Source organism: Zootoca vivipara, chromosome 2 (assembly GCF_963506605.1).
Source record: "Zootoca vivipara chromosome 2, rZooViv1.1, whole genome shotgun sequence".
NCBI classification, from domain to species: Eukaryota; Metazoa; Chordata; class Lepidosauria; order Squamata; family Lacertidae; genus Zootoca; species Zootoca vivipara.
In genome coordinates this window covers 42,134,505-42,148,669 of record NC_083277.1, presented here as the reverse complement: position 1 = coordinate 42,148,669, position 14,165 = coordinate 42,134,505, and the positions used below count along the sequence as shown (strand labels likewise).

Sequence of the window (14,165 nt, the reverse complement as noted above, 5' to 3'; positions counted from 1 at the left end):
AATCTAACATGTTTGAGGAACATGGACCTCTCATAGTGCCATGAAAACACACCATGGTAAGGAAAAGCCTCCACATTTATTTGGCTCACGTAATAGTTATATCTGCTTTGACTCCTTTACGTGAAACCTGCTCTCTGTTTCTCACAACTTTAAACATGCATGCTTACAAAATTCATTCTTTGTACAAAGACATCTGCATTTCCCAGCAGTGGTTTCTTTGCTGGTAGTGATTGCTCAGGGATTAGGAATGCTAAAACATTGAGGTATCTGTCGGCATTATAAAAGGGTAAAAAGCCTACTAGACCCACAGAGGTGAGTCTAGCATCCTCATTGTATAGCTTCCGTCATATGGTACAGATGCAACTCTTTGCCGTGGTCTTTGACACCTAAGATACATGTTTTAAGGTCCTAACCTTTTCTTCTGATTTTAAATGGTCTTAACTGATTTTAATAATGGTATGTTTATATCATACCATTGAATAATGCTCCTTTTAAACTCACATCTACTGTAAGTCAGACTGGTTTTGTCTAAGGGGCGTGTCATAAAGTCCTAATAGCATGGTTTCCTTTTCAAAACAGCTGTCGATTGAGGCACTTTGAGGCAGAGAAGGAGCAGAAGGGAAGGAAGGGTGTGCTTACCCCTTTCCCCACCATCTTATTTTCCTATTAACCTCCCCATCTTCTAAACTCTGTACAGTATAATAATCACCATCATCATCATGAGTACATTTTATTTATATGCCAATCTTCTGCTGTTGTACCCCAGAGTGTAGTCAGGGCCAGCCCAAGGCCCTTTTGCACCTGAGGCAAACCACAAAATGCTTCCCACCCCAACCAGGGAGGAAGGTGTGAGTGAAGGTCTACATCAGGAACAAGGGCAGGAGGAGACCAGCAGCCCCTCTCATTCACCAAGAAGCCCCTGTAGAACTGGCATGGGGAACCTGCCGAGGAGGCAGCAGATCCAACCTCCAGGGAATGCGCCACAGCTGTCACTGCCAGTGTGGCAGCAGCAGCAGCAGTGGGCAATGCATTCCTTGGAAGCTGGATCTGCTGCCCCTGTGGTTCCTGCTGCCTGGTGCAGTTGCCTTACCTTGCCTCATGGGTGGGTTCGCCCTGCCTATAGCGCAGGGATAACAAACCAGTACATTACAACTGTAAATTACAAATCAAACCGGTCGTTAAAATGTACAGAAACTGCACTAAGAAAAACCAGCAGTGAAGCTATAAGTTGTTGCATATTAAAAACGAGTAGCAGAGAACCCAGAGAAGCTACACATTAAAAACCAGTTGAAACAATTAGCTCCAATTTCTGAAGGAAAGGACAAGTTATGGCTGATTTTGATGGGGAGATCATTCCACCACAGAAAAGGCGCAGAGTTTCAAATGGTTGTGTAACATGGTACTAGAACTCTGGCGGGGATAAAAGTGTGCAGGGGTGGGGAAAGGGGGAGACAGTTAGGGCCGGAGGGACTTGCATTGATAAGCACAGTGAGCAATCTTTGTAAACTGCTTTGGGCGGGTGTGTGTGTGTGTGTGTGTACATCTCCTTGTTCTCTTGGGTTTCCCAGTAGCTTTTGATCACCTGGGGTGCCAGATTTTATTTAATAAATTGGGGTTGGGGAAAACTGGTTGGAATTCATGTGACAGCACAGAGCTGGTTTAGGTGATACTTGTTTCAGATCTTGGGATCCAACACTAATCATTCCACGGGGTATTGCAATCTTTATTTGATTTGATATCTGTATGAAGCTTCCCTGCTGAGAAATTATGGAATGTGGCTTCATACACTGATGAGATCCAGCTCCCCTGTGTTATCTTGGCAGCTCTGTCTGCCCTTCACCAGAATATGGTCATGTGAATGGCAGTCAAGAATAAGACAAGATGGAGTTGTTCAGGGTGGGTTGATGTAAAACAAGGTGATTTAGGCTACAGTCCTAACCTCCAGCTGGCACCAGTAGAATCATACAGTTGGAAGGGACCCAAGGGGTCATCTAGTCCAACCCCCCGCAATGCAGGAATCTTGGCTAAAGCATCCATGACAGATGGCCATCTAACCTCTTCTTAAAAACCTCCAAAGAAAGAGAGTCCACCACCTCTTGTGGGAGTCTCTTCCACTGCCAAACAGCTCTTACTGTCAGAAAGTTTTTCCGACTACAGTATTTGGTCGGAATCTCCTTTCTTGTAACTTGAAGCCACTGGTTCAAGTCCTACCCCGCAGATCAGGAGAAAACAAGCATGCTCCCTCTTCCACGTGATAGCCCTTAAGATATTTGAAGATGGCTATCATATCTCCTTTCAGTCTCCTCTTTTCCAAGCTAAACATACCCAGCTTCTTCAACTGTTTCTCATAAGGCTGGGTTTCCAAACCCTTGATCAGCTTGGTTGCCCTCCTCTGCACACGTTCCAGCTTGTCAACATCCATCTTAAATTGCGGTGCAGTAAGACTTGATGAAATGGCGCAGCCTTTTGGCCAAGGCAGAAGGTGAAGGTTGACAGGGAAATGCCCCTTTACTGTGCCAGTTCCCAGGCTGGTGCAGTGAAGAGGCCTGGATAAGTTGTCACCACCATGGGCCAGCTCCCGAACTAGCATTTCAGGATATTTGGTTGGCTGCTGCCAGCAGAGATGCTATCAACAGTACCTCTGCCCTACATTTTGGGTAGGGTTAATTGGGATGCTACTTGCTGGTGGGGCTCCCTCACTGATGAAGGCTGGGATGGACAGAGGAACACATCCCACTTGTATCAGGGGCTTGGATGGTTCTGTAAAAGCAATGATTTAACTGTGGTTAAACCACTGAGTCTAGGGCTTGCTGATCAGAAGGTTGGCGGTTCGAATCCCTGTGACGGGGTGAGCTCCCATTGCTTGGTCCCAGCTCCTGCCAACCTAGCAGTTCGAAAGCACGTCAAAATGCAAGTAGATAAATAGGAACCGCTACAGCGGGAAGGTAAACGGCGTTTCCATGTGCTGCTCTGGTTTGCCAGAAGCGGCTTTGTCATGCTGGCCACATGACCTGGAAGCTATACGCCGGCTCCCTCTGCCAATAATGCGAGATGAGCGCACAACCCCAGAGTCTGTCACGACTGGACCTAATGGTCAGGGGTCCCTTTACCTTTACCTTTAAAGAGATCTGACTAAATCAAGTTTCCACTTTGTCATTCATAGATCCCCTGAACAAGGACTGAGAGATTGGGGGGGATGAGGGGGCTCGTTTAATCTCACTGTAAACAAGTGGTACAGTGACAATAAAGTATTTCTATTTCTATGAAAAGGAGTGCCTGCTACTTGGCTGCTATACCAATGGAACATCATGGTTTACAACTTTTTAAAGGGTTAAAGCTACCTGGGAGCATGCTCTAAAGCCTCTGGTCATGCAGATCATGCTTACTTAAGAAACAAGGGGTTAGGGCTGGAATTGTGAAATAATGAATTTCTGTCTGGCTCTTCTGTACACACTAAAAAGCAATAAGCAAGGTCATTTGCCTAAAGGTAACTTTAATTCAGGACAGAGTTCAGTGTGCTGGGTTGTAGGTTTGTTTCCAGAAGCAACCTACTGCTGACTATTTGATAAAACTCTATTTCTCCACAAGATGGAAAGTAAATTTCTGTGAAGCTAGTTATAAATATTCATAATTTGCTGTAATACATTGTCTGCAATCCATTTTAATACAGAATTAAGCATGCTTAAATGCATTGAAAACAATTGGCTTAAGCATACTTTATGTTCTATTTATAATGCTTGACCTGACAACTCTTCTCCATATGCCCCCCATTAGAGAAGAGTAGGCTTAAACTCAGGGTGTTTGACGGAGGACCATGAACGGAGTTTCATGAGCAGCACAGAATTTAATACATTAGTATTAAATTCAGATTTTATGTTTAACTGGATTCTTTTTTAAGTGACCATTGATCTAATGTGGGAGGGGAGACTGACCTTTAAAAATATGGTTGTATATGATGGTGGCTTTGCATCAATGGAAGCACTATTGCTAGTGATCATTCCTCCTACTGATCACAGCCCTTTGTGCCATAACCTGTACTGTTTGAGGGGTCCCCACTTCTTAGAAGAAGCCAGCAGTGGAACGTATGCCCATGCTGCCCAGGGTGGGTTCATGGGGCACGGAAGGCAACTTCCGTGCGTCACAGTTCAGGGTTAGAGGGTCAGGGAAGCTGCTGCCCACTCTCCTTCTACTCTCCACCGCCAGGGCAGGCACCAGGCAGAAGCAACACAGCCAAGGCGCAGCTCCTTCTGACGCGGAGCCAGGCTCCGATGAAAAAGCCTGCTGTGGGGGCACCTGTTGATGCCCCCTCTCAACAATGTGTCCGGGGCCACAGCACTCCCCACGCTATGGCTCAGGGAGAAGCAGGTGTCCTGTCTTGTGCAAGGAGAAGCAATTCTGCTAGCACTAAAGGTAAAGGTAAAGGGATCCCTTAGGTCCAGTTGTGACCGACTCTGGGGTTGTGGCACTCATCTTGCATTATTGGCCGAGGGAGCCAGCGTACAGCTTCCGGGTCATGTGGCCGGCATGACAAAGCTGCTTCTGGTGAACCAGAGCAACACACGGAAACGCCATTTACCTTCCCGCCTGAGCGGTACCTATTTATCTATTTGCACTTTGGCATGCTTTCAAACTGCTAGGTTGGCAGGAGCTGGGACCGAGCAATGGGAGCTCACCCCATTGCGGGGATTCGAACCGCCGACCTACTGATCGGCAAGCCCTAGGCTCTGTGGTTTAACCCACAGCGCCACCTGCGTCCAGTTTGTCAATTTTTATCCGCCCTGGATGTGATGCTGGTGGCATAATCTGCAGCGCTTCTCTGGAGAGAGAGGTTTTTGTTTGGAGTGGGCTGTCAGTCCCCTGATGCAGTTTTTCTACTCGGAAGAACAGGTGGTGCCTAGGGCTAGGAGCTTCTTTTAACAAGGGATCAGCTGTTCTCCTGCTCCAAAATTGGGAATTTTGGCATCTTTTATCATGCATTTGTAGTCTTGAGGATCATCTACATCAGGCATCCCCAAACTTCGGCCCTCCAGATGTTTTGGACTACAATTCCCACCTTCCCCAACCACTGGTCCTGTTAGCTAGGGATCATGGGAGTTGTAGGCCAAAACATCTGGAGGGCCGCAGTTTGGGGATGCCTGATCTAGATTATGCCATTCTACTTGCAGCTTTAATTTAGTGCAAAATGTTGCATGTTGCCTCCTTGTAGAAGTGTGAATGTGAGGATGTACTCAGCCAGTATTGTGATCACTGTAGTGGTTCTGTTGGTTTTCTCAGCCCCTTCACAACCTGTTAACAACATATACCACTCACCTGGGTCACTTTGTCAAGAACCTCCAATGTAATAGAAGCGATAACAGCTGTGGGGTGGAATATGACATGTGTGCAGCAGCCCCAAGACTTTAAAACATGTCACTCCCAAGTTATACTTTAAAATGATGACATTTTTAGAAAGCATTTCTTTAGGTGCTGGTGGTTTTGAGGGCTACCTTGGTGCCACTCATGGCGTAGTATGTGCCGGTATGACGTGCAAGAATCCTGCCTAAGGCAAATAAAGTTTCCAAACACTCCTTGACTGAGCAGAGAAGATGGTTGGCATTTAGATGGCATTCCCAGCTCTTGCCAACCTAGCAGTTCAAAAGAACATCAAAGTGCAAGTAGATAAATAGCTCCAGCGGGAAGGTAAACAGCGTTTCTGTGTGCTTCTCTGGTTTACCAGAAGCGGCTTAGTCATGCTGGCCACATGACCTGGAAGCTGTACGCCGGCTCCCTCGGCCAATAACGCGAGATGAGCGCCACAACCGCAGAGTCGGTCACGACTGGACCTAATGGTCAGGGGTCCCTTCACCTTTAACCCATCTAAGCAAATTGGGTTTTGCCCACTAAAGGCAACAGGGGTCAGCAAACATTTTCAGCAGGGGGGCATTCCATTGTCCCTCAGACCTTGTGGGGGGCCAGACTATATTTTGAAGAAGAAAAAATAATGAATGAATTCCTATGCCCCACAAATAACCCCAAAACACCAGGCAGGCCCCACAAATAACCCAGAGATGCATTTTAAATAAAAGGACACATTCTACTCATGTAAAAACACGCTGATTTCCGGACCGTCCGCAGGCTGGATGTAGAAGGCGTTTGGGCCAGATCAAGCCCCCGGGCCTTAGTTTGCCTGCCCATGGGCTAATACATAAAGGCTAATACATCAAATGTCAAGTACTCTTTCCTTAAACGTGGTAGGGCCACAAAGCTGATCCTGTGCTCTGCTTCATAAAATGTAACATTAGGCTTACAATCCTGGTATATGGAATTTTCTAAAGATTGCTCTGACTTGAGGAGTTGCCGCAACATCTGTATTTGGGTAGCTGTAGCTAGAACACTGCTGCACTAGCATGGGGAGGGGGGAGGAAAGTGGAGAAAAAGTGCTGGGCAGGAGCCTTGGAGCCAGCCAGCCACTGTCTCTAGAGCTTGATCCATGTCTACCAAATACTGGAATAATTGAGTGATGGCAAATGTAATGGTGGGCTTTGATGCCAGTTTTAGCAAGGAGTGGACTACATAGCTCTGCCCCTCCCTACTTTCACAGAATGCCCCTAAAACTGCAGACTTGCAGTGGGGGTTGGGATTGGGCTTCCCAACCCACTACCAGGCTACAGCCTGATCTAAGTTGGGTTGCAACAGCAGCATCCAGCACCGTACAGATATATGTAAAATAAAAATAGGAACGGGTCCTCAATTGCACGTTTGGGTTAAAGGTGAGTCCTGAGTTAGCAAACATTGAAGACTATGGATCTTTTGAGCCCCTGGTTGCTCTTCCCTTCAGATCAGGGCCTTTTTGTAGTGCATAAACACTTACTGATTGGTCAGACAAAGTTAAAAGAATAGCCATGTTCTTGACCAGCAAGAATTCCTTCTCCTTGACTTCACCTTCACATAATGCTTTCCCCATTTTCTACCTTTCAATTTTATAACTTTTATTTTGTTACAACTCCTTCAACTTCCCATATATATATATAACTAGTCCAAGAAAGGTCGCACTCAGTAAGTCAGATCATGCAGAGCCAATATGTGAGTGTCAATGATGACTTGTGCCTGCAGTGAAGCTAATGGAAGAATGTAGCCAGCAGTCATCAACATTCATTTGTTTTCATAAGCGTATTAAATGTCTGGGGTAGATAACATTTTGGTGAATGTGAGATTCATGATTTGCCTTAAAAAGATTTGATAAAAACAAAGCTGGTTGATGAAGGGCATTCCCATTTTCTTGGAGAACAATAGCAATAGGGATAACCTTACCACAAGGTTGCTGTCTAAAGGGGCTATAGTGCAACAGAAGTAGGATGAAAATAAACCTGAATAGGGGTATTCATGGTACAGGATTTCAGAAGTAACAGGATATGCACTTATTGGAAATGAAGCAATAGGACCACCCTACAACTTTTGCCTGTGCAAGCAATATTTAAAGTGGGATCTTGTATGACTGCCCTGATAACATCATGAGCACAAATCATCATGAACGTGCAATAAAAAAGGCTGTCAGGAGGAACCTCAAGTGGTGTGAATCATGAGATAGCTGTTCTCAGGTGTTTGGTTGCCTGACGTATTTCAAGTCAATGCTTGCGCCTAGATTTTTTCAAGATGGGTGTCGGGGGTATGTGGGAATCCAGCCCCTTCATTCTATTCTAAAGGCAAGCAAAGATAGTGGAAAGAAACACACTTCAAATTGTCACAACTTGCAGTGGAGGGTGGAAGAGTCACTGTGGCAATTTGAATGTGAAATTGATCTGAAGAGCTGCTTTGCGCCTCTGAAGTCTTGCCATTGATCTTCATGTAATGAATTGCTGGGGCTCCAGGGCCCAGGATGGGTGAGTGGAGTTGTGATGTATCCTCCGCTGCCTCCAAACAAATGTTTTTCTACTCCGCCAATAAATCTTGCACAGACAGAATCCATTTTGTATATTACTTTTTTAAAACACACGCATACACATACACACCTTGGGGTTTGTTTTTTGTTTGTTTTTAAAGAAACTTTTCTCAAATACCCATGAGAAACAAAATGAGGGAATTGATTTCTGTTATAAACGTACGTCGTGGTTGAGTACCAAAACAATGAGAGAGTTTCAAAGGATGTGCATAAAACAGAATTAAGATGGCTACGCTTGTCAGTTTCACGTTGTCATTATAAGTGTTGATGGGGAGATGAAAGTGAAGGTGTTTAACACAATGCCTGTTACATTCCATAGGTGCTGGAGCAGGATGTGGTTCTGCAGTCTATTGACAGAGCTATTGAGGCCATTCATAATGCGGCAATGAAGAATGGGGGGAAATACAACTTGGAGCAGAGGGATGTCCTCCAGTAAGTACACCAAGCAGGAATATTCAAGACAGTATAGAAATAATGTTAGGGAAGGCACATCTGAAGGCAAATGATTGTAAGGCATGCGGTTAGCATTCAGGGCCAAGCCAGGTGTTTAAAAGACACATGGAGTGGTGCCTCTATCACTTTTTTGTTCTCTAGTCTCATCAGGAATTGTGGGAGCTAACACCTGAATGCTTCACATCTCTGCATAATCACAAAACCTGCTCTCTAAAATAATAATAATAATAATAATAATAATAATAATAATAATAATAATAATGTTTGTACTCCTCCCATCTGATTGGGTTGCCCCAGCCACTCTGGGCAGCTTCCAGCATATAGAGGATATGATAAAGCATCAAACATTAAAAAGAACCTGGTGCCTCCAGAGAATGGAGAGGGAGGAGGGAGCAACGAGTCCTGGAAGCCTAGAGCTTCCTTAGCTAGCAACTCCTCGCAGCCACTTTGAGCCCTGAGAAGTGCAGAGGGCAGAGCAAGGCAGACACATTCAGAAGAATTGGACTAAGCACAACCCAATAGTGGACAAAGAAACATGGGTTTTCTGGAGAGGGTCCAGGACAAAAGTAGAAAGTGCACACGTGAACCTCGGAATTTTGCTAGCAATTCTAGATCAGCCCTGAGAAACTATCCATTTACTACAGATTTTCTCATGCTAGTCCCACATAGGAAAGGCTGCTGGATATCTGGGCTTGGCATGTGCAGATACAATCTTTCTTTTGTAATATATTCTTATTTGTTTTTCAATTGGTGGAGTATTATCTGGCACTTAGAACGGTGGCTAAAAACTACCACCCATTCCCTTTCCCAGCCCTGCCCACCCAATAAAGGAAAGGGGGGGGGGACATAAGAAAGCAGTAGGCTACTAGAATAAGCAGCCCAATGTGGTAAGCAATAAGGAACACAAAAGGCTTGAATATGCAAGAAGTAGTGGAGAGGTTAGGGAGAATGGGATGTAGGAGGGATGTGCAGCAGCAGATGAACCCAGGTAATATGAGAGTCACAAAGAAAACCATGCCATATAAATGGGAAGGTGTCAGCATGCTTGTCAGTGATTAAGTGATGCTAATCCGGACATCCTGGGGGAAACATGAGGATTTCCAGTTGTAATAAGATGATCCTTTTGGCAACCAAAGCATCTCTATGAATCCAGAGCACCTGATTTTTTTCAGAAGTGCCCATAGAATTGGTATGTATTCCAGATCAAAGTATTAAAATTTAAGGAAAAAGATAAAGCCACAGTAGTTTTATCACAAATCATGTGCAGGTGCCAAGATACCAAAGAGTTGTGTAATCTTGAAATCAATGAAGCTTTATTTCCAAGGTGGTAACTAAAGCTTAAAATGCTGCATTCACACTGTTTGCAATCGAGTTTCATTGGAGGGGAAGTAAAGAGTTTCTTCCTCTAAACTGAACTTCGTGGTTTTCTAGGCTAAAAATGTCTGGTGCCTGAAAATCAAAACAGGTTTGTTTCCCCACATTGGTACTTTAGTTTCATGAGAGATACACACTTTCCTCGCACACATCTTTTTGTCATCAAATATGTCATGAAACATGAACCAAAGGGCAAGAAATAGTAAACCTTGCACACCATGAGTAGGGGATGGGAAAATTCATTGGGAGGAATTCGACTTTGCACAGTGGAAGCTTTTCAGCTTGTCAGATGGAATGATCCCCTCCCCGCTTGCATGCTGCTCTGAGAGTTCTCCCAAGCACCTCCAGACCCAGTTTCTAGGGGAGCAGGGAAGGAGGGGCGGAGCCCTGTTGTGAAAGTGGAAGACCTTGCAAAAGCACTCATTAGATGAATCCTGCCCATAGCTTTCGATAGCTCAGTGGAATTGGATTCATTCTGCCCTTGAAGTAAGTTCTTCAAGGTCAGTCCGTGTTCACAGTTCAGTAATATGACTTCAGCTTTGGAACTCTGGACCATTCCTGTGAGATCTACTTCCTCAATATGGCTGTTGTTTTATATTGACAGGAAGCTGATACATCATCGGAAGGAAACTGTTTCCCGCAAAAGTCACTCACCATCCACTCAAGGAATGACTCCATCTTCCAGTGATCATCACCTGGACCTAGCCAGGCAACCCAATGGCGTCTGCAAGACTGGATATGAGCGACACCATAGCTTGCCTAACACAGATCCCCAAGAGGAGGAAATCGGTGTTTACCAGGTGAGATCTGTGGCATTTTTAATCCTTTATCTTACAAGATATCTGCTCCATGTGCTAATCCTGTTGAATTTTTTTCTTGGGTGGGAAAGAGGGAATTTCCACCTCTTACACCATTTATAGCTGGCTGTGAGTGTTGATCCTAGAGACTAAGTAAAGAGCTTTTTTTTTATTGGAACTGCCAGCTATTTAGATGCTCAACCCCCATGCATTATTTTATTGAGCATAGGTGAAAATATGTTACATGCCACCTGCTGCTTCTTGTCAGTGTTCTATTTTGAGAATGAAGGAGGTGGTTGCAGGTGATATTAACTGAACGGCAGCCTGAGATCAGTTCTTAAGTTGTGTTCATTACAGTTGACAACCACTATAGAGTAGGTGAACTTATGATAGACCTGGCTACTGTATGTGATGCTTTCATTTGTAAAACTTTTGGGAATTCCCAGGAAGAAGCCAATAGGAGAGAGATTTGTGAGAGCAGATTAGGGCATTCAGCAGTCTCGTAACTCACTTTTAAAGAGATGCTGATTTTTCAGATAAGTAGGGAAAATGTATTTGGGACGATGTTTCTTGTTGTCTTGCCCGTTCTTCGACAGATAAGTTCTTTTAACTACAGGGACTGCTTGTTCCCCAGTTTACTGCATTGTGCAATATGCCTTAATTTTTCTGTGCTAATGATAAACTAAGGAAGGAAGCACAGGAAATATGATTTGTAAGCAGAGATTTGTTTATTTAAGGCATTTATATCCTGTTTCTCTAAAAGACTGTTGGAGCAGCTTACAAAAATTAGTACTAGGCTGGTCCATGGCACACTAGGAAAAAAAGATTGGGAGGGACGATGGAAGGAAAACTTAGTTTTGTAGACATTTAAACATATTCTGAGACTTCTCTGATGCCCGTGTATGTCTTTCAATTGGTAGGCTGAGTTCTGAAGGTGATAGTACAGTTTGCTGGAATTATTGGCTCAGTAAAGTATGGGTTCCTTTCCCTCCCAAAGGAATAGGGAGACTCTTCCTTCAGAAACAACAAGTTATTTGTCTTTGTGATTGTTAGGACATTAATATTGACGGGAACTATAAAAAAGGTCATCTGAATGGAATGGAGCATGTCACTTGCCGTAACAACTTGTTTCTCGATCTATTTATATCTACTGTACACTCAAGGCAAATAAACTCTTTAGATCTCCTTTGGAAGACGCCAGAGAATGCTTCTCTATAGACAGAAAAATGAATGATGGAAATCCACTCCCCATCTGTATTCTCCATCATGACCCTCTAGAGCCAGTGAAGCTCTAGCAAAACATGAAGTGCCTTGACTAATGGGAAGGGAGCTTCCCAAACCCAATCTGGCTATAAATCCTCCACAATCTCTTTTGAGTGTGCTCCTGATGGAATGCGCTTTGCACTGTGATAAACAGATGATGAACTTAGAATCGCTGGAGAGAAAATGCTTTTTGAACATCCAAATTGAAGAATACCAACCTGTCAGCTCTCCTGATTGTTAAGATTGACTTCTGTTTGGCACCGTCATCACCATTGTTTCCCAAGTAGAGTTGTTAGCAAAGGTAAACAGGGAATTGCTGCCATATTTAGGATGGGGCAATGGGGTTTGGAGGACACGTGTTGTGGGGCACACATCCTGCAGAGCCAATGCCCCTCCCCAGATTCTTTTAAAGATTCTTTAAAAAACAAACAAACCCAGAAACCTTGGACTTGGAGGAAGCACGTTCTGTTAGACAGCCTGCTCTCAGCCCCCCATACTAGGCATTTCCTGAATTTTGGGACATGTGCTCCTTTTTGCACAAGAATCTCTAGCTAGCAAGGGTATGCTAAACCTGAAGTGATCAGAATTTATTTAAGGGTGTGACTTGTGATATGGTGAACCAGATTGCAAGGAGAGAAGGAAGATGGAAGTAGATTCGCCATCAAACCTCCCCCCAAAAAAAATTCTTTCCAATATTCCCTTGTTATTGTTGGTGCTTCTCTTAGAAAGCATCAGCAGCGTGAAATTGACCTGATTCTTTGAAATTTCATATGCTCTAACTTCTGGTCGACGTCCAGAAAAGCAGCAAGCAGCAAACATGTTCGAAACTGGGCTATTCTTGTCATTCTACAAAGCAAGGGTAGATGCAGAGGAAACTCGAGCAGCTTCAACATGGAGAGGAGAATTGTACATCATTATGGAAATATGTCGTTTCCAAGCTTGTGTTGCCTGGTAGTGCTAAATAGGAATGGGGCATTTACATGGGAGAATTCTTCAACCACTGAGTGGTATTGACAATGTCCCTCTCCTGGCCATTTAAAAAAACTGTTCTACCCACCATCATGGGCTCTGAGACTGGAAGAAATCTGACGGTTGGGAGAAAAACATTCTTGTGCGTATTGACAGGGGAGGATTAGCAGGAGCTGTTGAGCTTTCTTGCCCGCAGGCACACTAAGCAGCAGGAATGTATTTGAGAAATATATATATACATTTGCCTGTGCAAAGAATACTTACAGCTACACCTGAGGATGAGCTTCCAGCCTTTATAACAATAATGAAGGTGTTGCTTTATAATCTTATGAAGTTTCAGACGGAAGTTTTAAAAATAACCCATGTTTATGCAAAACAACAAACTATATTTGTCTTATCTGTGTTGCATCCTGGTTTGGGTTTTTTTTTAAAGATTTCGTGAACACCACCCAGGATTTTCATTATTTTGTAAAAAAGAAGAAGATCAACAAATAGGGGTCAATTTGAGAAGTTTGATGGAAACCATTGAAGAACCAAGATCCTTTTCTTAGCTGACTTCAATGGAACATTTAAAATACAGTGGTGCCTCGCTTAACGAATGCCCTGCTTAACGAAATTTCCGCTTAACAAAAGGATTTTTCGAGCGGAGGTTGCCTCGCTAGACGAATGCGTTTTACGAAAAATTCGCCTAGCAAATCGCGGTTTCCCATAGGAATGCATTGAAATTCAATTAATGCGTTCCTATGGGCAAAAAAAGTAATAAAAAAAATTCAGCGCATTCCTATGGGATTTGCTAGACGAATTTTTCGCTATAAGAAAAGACCCGTGGAACGAATTAATTTCGTCTAGCGAGGCACCACTGTACCTGGCTTATTTAGTTATGTTTATTTGTTGGTTTCTACGTGGTGTGAAGCACTTTTATTTGCAGTTTTGCACACTGCCCTAGAATTCTTTATTGGAGCACTGCTAAGAAGTAACTTAAATAAATAATATAAAATCAACTTCTGCTGCTTCCTCATCATACCAAGGAGTTTTCAGAGCCTGTAAAGTTTACAGAATGCCAAGGATTCACAATATAAGTTGACTTGGTACATGTGCATTTACATAATCTTTTAGGGGAAAGGAAGAGGTGTTTTGCCAGTATTTTGAAATACAGCAGTGCCTCGCTAGACGAATTTAATTCGTTCCACGGGTCTTTTCTTATAACGAAAAAATTCGTCTAGCGAATCCCATAGGAATGCATTGAATTTTTTTTTAAAAAAAATTGCCCATAGGAACGCATTAATTGATTTTCAATGCATTCCTATGGGAAACCACGATTCACTAGACGAAAACGAATTCGTCTAGCGAGGCAACCTCCGCTAGAAAAAACCTTTTGTTAAGCGAAACTT

The 14,165-nt window shown here is 43.7% G+C and overlaps 1 protein-coding gene across 1 annotated transcript in view; it reads left to right on the top strand.

The window, feature by feature from the left end:
- NCKIPSD (NCK interacting protein with SH3 domain) overlaps positions 1-14,165 on the top strand; it is a 94,286-nt gene that overhangs the window by 29,016 nt on the left and 51,105 nt on the right. The window contains exons 2-3 of the mRNA XM_035106417.2: positions 8,238-8,350; positions 10,350-10,545. Coding sequence (XP_034962308.2) covers positions 8,238-8,350; positions 10,350-10,545 — 309 coding nt within the window. The remainder of the gene's footprint in view (positions 1-8,237; positions 8,351-10,349; positions 10,546-14,165) is intronic.